The sequence below is a fragment of the Apaloderma vittatum genome, unplaced genomic scaffold (assembly GCF_000703405.1).
Source record: "Apaloderma vittatum isolate BGI_N311 unplaced genomic scaffold, ASM70340v1 scaffold23418, whole genome shotgun sequence".
NCBI classification, from domain to species: domain Eukaryota; kingdom Metazoa; phylum Chordata; class Aves; order Trogoniformes; family Trogonidae; genus Apaloderma; species Apaloderma vittatum.
This window is the reverse complement of record NW_009731614.1, coordinates 3,191-11,544: the sequence shown is the minus strand read 5'-3', so window position 1 is coordinate 11,544 and position 8,354 is coordinate 3,191. Positions and strand designations below refer to the sequence as shown.

The 8,354-nt window shown below is 39.4% G+C and overlaps 1 protein-coding gene across 1 annotated transcript in view; it reads left to right on the top strand.

The window, feature by feature from the left end:
- The window catches only part of ACVR2B (activin A receptor, type IIB), a 19,052-nt gene extending 18,293 nt beyond the window's left edge, over positions 1-759 (top strand). Inside the window, exon 10 of the mRNA XM_009875263.1 lies at positions 464-759. Within this exon, the coding sequence (XP_009873565.1) occupies positions 464-658 (195 nt within the window). The 3' untranslated portion in view covers positions 659-759. The remainder of the gene's footprint in view (positions 1-463) is intronic.
- The last annotated feature ends 7,595 nt before the right edge of the window (positions 760-8,354 follow it).

The window sequence follows — 8,354 nt, the reverse complement described above, 5'->3', positions numbered from 1 at the left end:
AAGAGCCACGCCCTTCCAGCAGCGCTGATTTCAGTTATTTTGGGGATATCCACAGAATTGATTGCAAATAAAGCAGCAGTTTCATAGTAACTGATACGGTGCTGCCAGCTCTCTTGGTTTTATCATGGGAATAGTAATACTTAATGTCTTGCCTTTTTAAAGCTTTAACTGCTGAATCTCGGGATGTTTTTTGATATTTAATAAAGTACTTTTGAGGCTATGAAGAAAAGCTGGATGTGACCCAAGCCTTAGAGTCTTAGAAAGCAGAAGTGTAAAAATACCTGAAAACACATATTTAAAGTAATTTTTAAAGCTAACCTTGTGACAGTTTGCATACCGTGGAGTAAATACTCTTGGTTATTCTTGAGAGCATTAAGCTGTGGTAAGTGGAGCTCCCCATCCCCTGTGAAGATGGAAGGAGAATTTGTTGCTGAAGGTGTTTTCTCCCTCTTGTTGTCCACAGGGCTTGGCGCAGCTCTGCGTGACCATCGAAGAGTGCTGGGACCACGACGCGGAGGCTCGGCTCTCGGCGGGATGTGTCGAGGAGCGCATCGCGCAGATCCGCAAATCCGTAAATGGCACTACCTCGGACTGCCTTGTCTCCATCGTGACATCCGTCACCAACGTGGACTTGCCACCCAAAGAGTCTAGTATCTAAGTCCTGGTTCACTTTTGTCTTTCCAGACTCAGTGGATTTAAAAAAAAACCAACAACAACCAACAATGAAAAAAGTTGAAAAAGAAAAAAAAGAAACCACACACACAAAAAAACAAAAACACAAAAATCCAACAAACACATGAATGCAGCTGCTATTTTATCTTGACTTTTTATTATTATTGTTATTATTATTATTATTATTAATTTTTCTTTGGATTGGATCAATTTTACCAGCACATTGCTCTACTGTATTAAAAAAAATGGACATTTCAGCAAGCATTCAGGTGCCGACTAATGAATGCAGAAAAGGTGCAGGTACCTCAGAACCTCAACAAACTCACTTCAGTTGTTTTTATTTTACTCAGTTTTCTGGGTTTCTCTTTATCAGTCTGTCTTCTGAATGGAGCATCTGTGACATAAAGGAAAACCACCGACCATCTTAGAAAACGCAATGCTGCAAACTGTGGAGGAAACTTAAGACTGTTATATAAAGAATCCACCTTCCTCTAAAGGATTTTTTTTTCCCCACTTGGTTTTGGTTTTGGGTTCAGTTCCTTTTTTTTATTATTTTTGTTCCGGAAGTGAGCTTCAAAAAAAAACAGCAGATGTGTCTTTTACGGATCTAACGGGTGACATTGTAACATGAAAAAAAAACAAACCAAGTAACTGGGCAGAGAATGTTAATTCTTGATGGTAGAATTGAAGGGGGGAGCGTAGGATAGGGGTGGGGAGAGTGACGTTGGATTTGGCAGCATTTGGGGAAACATCATTTGCTATGGAGCTACTTCTCAGGTAACCATTAGAGGAGGGGAAGGACATTTCTGGGCAGAGTATTAACAGCTGCAGCGTGTTGGAGAAAGCCGAGTTAAAGAGCCGGTGGTTTTAGCAAGGCGCTAGTTCTTTCCTCCTCCAGTATCTCGGGCTTGGGTGGCAAAAGAACAAAGCGGAATTATAATCACCTTTTAGTTTTTGACTCCGTATATTAATGGGAAGGATGCTTTTAAGCAGAGCAATCCGAAACGGTGGGGAAGCGTGCTGGCAGAAGTGCTTTGGTAAAACATTGGAAGATGGGACAACTTTCGCCTCTTGCTCGAAGTGCAAGTCGTTTCGGGAAATTTGGCTTTGGGGTTGATTATCTGTCAGCCCCAGCGCAGACGGTGTAAAGAGGAGAAGTGCAAAAAATGGCTCTGTGTTAAATTTTTTAAATTTATTTTTAATTTGGGGCTGGGGGAGGGGGTTGGAAATACCCAAAGCGGTGGCAGATGGCTCCTGTAGCATCCGAGAAGCTGATGAGCTGCCCAGTTTCAGGACGCGGAGGCAGCTGAGCAGCAGCAGCAGCGATTTTTGCAGCATCTCTCCACCTGGTTTCTTTGGCGCTGCTTTCTCCTTACTCTGTGACGAAACTCTTTTGTCTTAAAGTGGTGCATATTCTAAAATACCGTTACTCTTATTATGCCATAAACTCGCTCTAGTCAGTGAATGTTCCTAATGCTGCTGATTCAACATGGAAATATTTTTTTAATTTGCAAAACATGCAATGTTTAAAAAAAAAAAAAGCTAGAAAAAAAAAACAACCAACAAACCGCAAAACACACACACACACGTTACGTGGCTTCCGATGTTTAAACTGAAAAAAAAAAAATTAAAAACTTCATGACCACAGACCACCTCAAACCAGAAATACCTCAGAATTTTCTACTTGTATGAGTTTTATTATATATTTTGTTAGTTGTGTTGTCTTGTAGTAAGTATATTTTAATGTAAGTTGGCTTTTATGACAAGGGAGTTTTAAAAAAAGAAAAAAAAAAAGAAAAAAAGTTCCAAAATCTTTTAGGAAGTGCTACCATTATTTTTGTTTGTTTGTTTTATAAAAGCACCGTTGTAAATAACTGTATACAGTTGTAGAATAACTGCCTATATAAGGTACCTGGGCATTATTCACTCTTGTTTGTGAAGGCTGTTTCCATTCTGCGGGTTGTTTTTTTTTTGGTCTGTTTTAGAGAAAGGACAGTACATCTTTTTTTTTCTTTTTCTTTTTTAACTTTATTATTTTTTTATTTTTTTTTACTTTGAGTATAACATGAATTATGTGTCTTGCTAGACTGACAAAGTTATGTCCATTGGATGGCCAGAACTTACAAATTTTTCTTTGTGTTAAGCCAAAACGCAGCCCTAAACTGATCACCCTGTAACAAAAATATGAAAAGTCTGTATCATATAAGCGAATTGGACTTCTTGCCACTGCCAAATTGTCAGCGTGCAGCCTTGCACAGATATAATTTATGAAGCAAACAAAATTGCTAATTGGAGAAAATATAAAGAAAATTGAAATATATTTCTTGAAAAATATAGCTTTAAAACCTAGAGGTCACAAATGAGGACATGGTCCTTTATCTTGAAGAGACATTAAGATAATTGCCTTAATTTGTCTATCTGAATAAAGTCTTAACCTATTCTTTCAAGTTACTGAATGTATACTGCATATTGGTATGTAACTGTATTTCCGTGTGTAGGTTTGGAAGTTTTCTGTTTATTGATGTGCTTCTGTTGGAGAACACCTTGACACAACCAGACAGAACGATACCGTTCTGACCCAGTCGATGTCCGCGGTGAGGGTTGGCATCCTGGGGCCTCATGCTGCAACATACCCGTGCTTAGCATTAAGCTCTTCTGGTGCCGTGGCATTAGACGCTCAGTTAGTGTTAAGCACGATGGTAAATGTTTGCAGGGTCGGTATTCTTCATGTTTAATGCATTTCTGCACTGAGATTTATATAAAAATGTGACTATGTTTTTGAAGTGAAGTGATGTAAGGGTTGGGGTGGAGCGTAGAGCAGTTCTGATTGAGTGAATACTTGTTCCAAGGTGGGCTTGCTCCCGTTTCCCTGGGAATGGGGGCTGGTTCATATTGCTGCAGAAAGAAAAAAGCTGTACTGTCTTTTAACTGTTGTATCTATTTGCTGTTCTGGATTTTTTCCTTCAGCACTATGGCTAAAACAGGCTTATTACAGCAGTTGCTTTTTTATCCTGATTTCTTTAAGAAGCTTTAAAGTATTTATTGAAAGTGCCATATGATTTTAATAGCCTATTAGACAGTCTCTGAAATCTTCTCTTCTGAGAAAGCGTAAACAAAAATTCTCACGTGTAGCTTGTCTTACTGCGGGGAACTGCACGACCGTACAAACTTTGACCAAATATTGATTGTAAAATATTACATCTTCCCTGGTGTAATGGTTCCTTATAGATCATCTTGTCAACAGGATTCAAGAAACTAATTTTAAAAAGAATTTCCAAATTGCATGTGTGCTCAGTTACAGATTTAAAATATATGTAGGTATGTGTGTCTTGCTATCGCATCAGAGAAGCAAATCTTGAACTTTTGCTTATGTACAAATCCGTGCCAGTTTAGCTAAAGCTGTTCTTTTAAACTGGTATTTATTTATTTTATTAATGAAGACAAGTTCTGATTAACTTATTGGTCTTTCAACACTTGAGCTGTCAAGCGAGTAATTTCCTCACTGCAAATCTAGCATTTGAACTCTCATTGACAACATGATTTTGGTTCTGTTCAGTACTGCAGAGGCTTTTTCCAAGTCAGCCATCGGGCACATCCATAGGTGTAGCTGTAGTAAGCAATTGTGGCTCTTTTCCTCTTGACCCTCCCTTGAATACGATGGCTAAAACACCTTTTAGGCTACTTCCCAAACACTAAATTCACTTCCCGTTCAGACTTAGAGGAAGCAGCTCTTCAAAAACTTTGCTGCGGGATTTTATCGTTGACTTTCCTCTCTTCTATGGCAGTTCTTAGGTGAATATTAACCTCGAATATCCTGAGTAAAAATTCTCCTTGACTTTCGGAGCCAGGCTGACCCTCTCTCGGGTTTAAGTCCCTTTAAGAATTTAATGCACTGGCTGGGCTGGTTTCCTAGGTGGTGGAAGTTTGAGTTCACATTTTGAAACTGGGAATGCCACAGGAGCTGAAATTGCTTTTTTTGTGTGAGATGACAGAGCTATGACTTGCAAATGAAAGTGTATTAGTACAGCAGGGCTGGAAATTGTATGTGGCTCATGTTGAAATACGTGTGTAGGTTATAAGAGATGGCTGTAAGCCAGTCTAACCATCAGTTAAGTAGCACCAGGCTTATTCATGGTAATTAAGTATTTTAGCTATTCCACTTCTTATTTTGCCTTGTTCTTCAGCTGAAAATCTCTTACAGAAATTGCTATGCTAGATAAGGCTAAATCTATGGAAATGCTGAGATCTTTGCCCGTGTTTGTTAGAAAGAGAAGGTCCGTGAGTGCCCCCCGGTAACTCCACTGCGTTTCACTTGGGTCTCCTGACTTGCTGCTTTTCCCAGTTGAAGTTACTGGTTTCAGCAGAAGCAGCAGAAACCTTGGGTCTGCTCAGTGTGACGTTGCTGGGGCGTATTTCCAGGTTGGCTGGGTCAGGCCTCGCCATTAGGAATCGTGATCCCCTTTAATATTACAGCGTAGAAACTGGAGAGCACACATCTGTTCCTCTTGTGCAGTTTTCTAGGCGGACTGTGAGAACTTGCCTTGTTTGGCAGGAGAAAGATCTGGTTCCCCTTAGTATGGAAGGAACTCGGGTTGCAGAGGAAGGTGCTGGTTGGTAACGCTGTGACAGTGCTGTTGCAAGTCCTCTTCAAGCTACACTCCAGTTGAGAAGTTGCTAAGCAGGAAGTGTCCCACAAACTATTATCACTTTTACATACAGAATATTGTTTGATAACATTGTAAATAAAATAGACTATATAATAGAGGAAAATAAGGACATTTTGACTTTTTTACTTTTAGAAGAATATATATATATTTTAGTTACATATACAAACAAAAATTCTACATTGTGTGAGAATTCTTTTATACCACAAATTATTTTTGTAATGTCTAATATGTTTCTGCAGGGAAAAGGGAGAAAGGTCTGTGTACGCACAGCAAATAAATAAATAAATATATATATAAGTGTTTAAATTAAGTGTGCACTACATCAGAGTCTAGAGGACAGGACAAGTTTAGCCTGAAACCAGTTTGAGGAGCAAGTTTGGATGTATTTGGACATGCTTTGAGGACGACACTGCGTATATGTTTAGGTTATTTTGCGTGTCGCATCCCTTACGCTAAAGATGCTTGTTGCTTTTCTATGACCATCTTCAGTTTAACCAGGAAGGGTTTTTTCATGTATCCATGCAAGTATCCACGTGTGAGTGCTGTGTCTGTTGGCATATGCCGTGATGCTGCAGTGAGTTGGGAAGTCAGGGTGTGAAGAATTTACTGAGACCAAATAGCCGGGCTGATCTTGCTCGCTGCCGTATCCGCTGATAGCAGCTGCGTCTGCTGCATTGACAATATGATCTGTAAGGAGCTGTCGCCAGTAGAGTCCTGATAAAACTAGTTCCTAGAAGTTCCTTCTCTCTGAAGTGACACAGCTAATCAGGCTTCACCAGAACACGCAGATAATGTGCTCTGTGTTCCCAACATCAGATTTTACGGTCTGGGTTGGAGGCGCTAAAAGAAAGGAGCACTGTCATGTCTGAAGTCTTTAGAAAAAAAAGCATTCCAAATTTGTGTAGCCAATCCAAGATTTTCTAAAAGTGTTAAAGAAAAAAACCCACAAAGCGTAGTCTTTTCACTAAAGCTAACTTTTCCCATTAGACTGAACGTTCACTCCAGTCTTTTTGGTTTTCTTAACCTTGACGACATGGTGTCAGTGAGTTAGTTACTGAAAAAAGCTTTAAACCAAACCATGCATTGCGCTACCTTCAAGCCGGTTTGACAGTGTGCCTTCTGAAATTAGTGCTTCAATGACTTCTAGCAGGCTCCTGCAATTGCCAAGTCCTACATCAGTGTTCTTGGTGAAGTCCTGGCCCCGTGGAATCCACGGGAGACTTGCCATCCGGTTCTGTGGGACCAGGGTGTTCCTGGAGCACTTTCTGAATGCACCTGGTCCCTTATTTACATGGGACTTCTGTTTTACAACTTGGGGTTTAGGGTGACGCCCGGTTCCCTGACTGAAGTAATAACCTATCAAGTAAGCAGTAATCTTTTTTGTCGGGACACTTCCACAGAAAGAGGTCATACTTGTGTTAAGTCCATCCAGCTGTTCTGAAATGTAACGCTATTCTGTTGTGCCTTTCTTTTTCCATGTAAAAGCAACTGCTGTAAGCTTTTCTCTTTTTTCTTACTTTTCCTTCTGCTGTTTTTTTTTTTTCCTGTCTGAAAAAAACACTTTTCATTGCCCAGCTGTTATTTCTGGATGCAGTCTGTGATCCAGGTATTTCAAGAACCAATTACCTCAAACCTCATGTTAAACAGTGTTGCTATCTGGATTCTCCTTGATACTACAATATTGTGACATACACAAACAGGAACCTTGCTATATATGGGTCTTTACATACATGTTTCATATATGTATATATACATACGTATATATATGATATATGTATGTAAATGGAAAGTGATCCCCAAGGACTGAAGGAAAAAAGCAAAACTGTTTTGTTTTCCAACGTTGAAACCAAAAGGGCTTCTCTGAAGCTCTATAATGGCATTGTGCTGGATATATATCAAGAAAGTGTTTTCTGAAAAGTGCTTCCTTTGTTAGCCTTTTATTTCAGTATTTTAATGGGGCAGATGATGTGATTAAAACACTCTTTTTGCATTTTTTGGCCCATTTTGAAGCAGAGGCCTCTTAATCTTTCGAGTTGTTAAGAAAAACAAAAAATCTCAGTGTACAACATTCCAGTAGGGTTTATTGCAAAACTAAAACACATTCTGGGAAGACTTCATAACTTCTGTTTTTGTGAAAAGGAAGGCATTGGCCATACTTTATCCAACTTTTCCACTGCTTTCAGGAACTGAAGTTTAACCAGTAACCATCCTAGTCAATTAAAATCCTAGTTCAGTAGTCGGTGGCATGTCTCCATTGCAAACCTCTGTTAAAAACAAAACACCCCCAAAACTAACCCAAACCAAAAATCCAGCCATGAGAAAGGAGGAGGAGGAGAAGGTTGGAGCATTTCAGAGCTCCTGAAGGTGGACTTAGCACCAGAGCAGCTTTGCAGACAGCAAAAAAACATGTTGGCAAGACCTAGAACCTGTTTGGCCCTTTTGTTTTTCCAACCACCTTCTCCCAACAACCTTCTCCTAAAAGCAGTCCTTCAATCACAGTGACTTCTTAATGGTACTTTGCTGAAGAGAATTCTGTTTGGGATGTATTTTCTGGGGAAAAATAAAAAGTTAGACTCTTCTTTAACATTTTACTGTACGTGTTCCCCTCCCAAATGCCTGGGTTTGTTTTTTGTTTTTTAGGTTTTTTTTAAAATGTATCCATGTAGCTGATGCAACATTATAGTCAGTATTTGACTTGGACAAAATCATAGCTTTCCAAACCAAATAGTAATGAATTTACGATTGGGGGTAATTGTATTTATTTAATTATTTACTGGTAATTGATGGCTAGTAATTAATTTGCTATTACTAAAGGAAGAAAAGGCGATGTTTCCACATTTTTTCCTCGACTGTCTAACGTTTCTATGGCTGTTGATGGTTTGTGATTATCTTTGGTAAATCCTTTACGAAAGTACTAAAATCTCCCAGGAGGCATTTTGCAATGCTGCTGGCCTTCCCATGGAATAATTACAATGCAGAAGTTGATCTGTTGGTGGATGAGAATTGAAGGAGGTG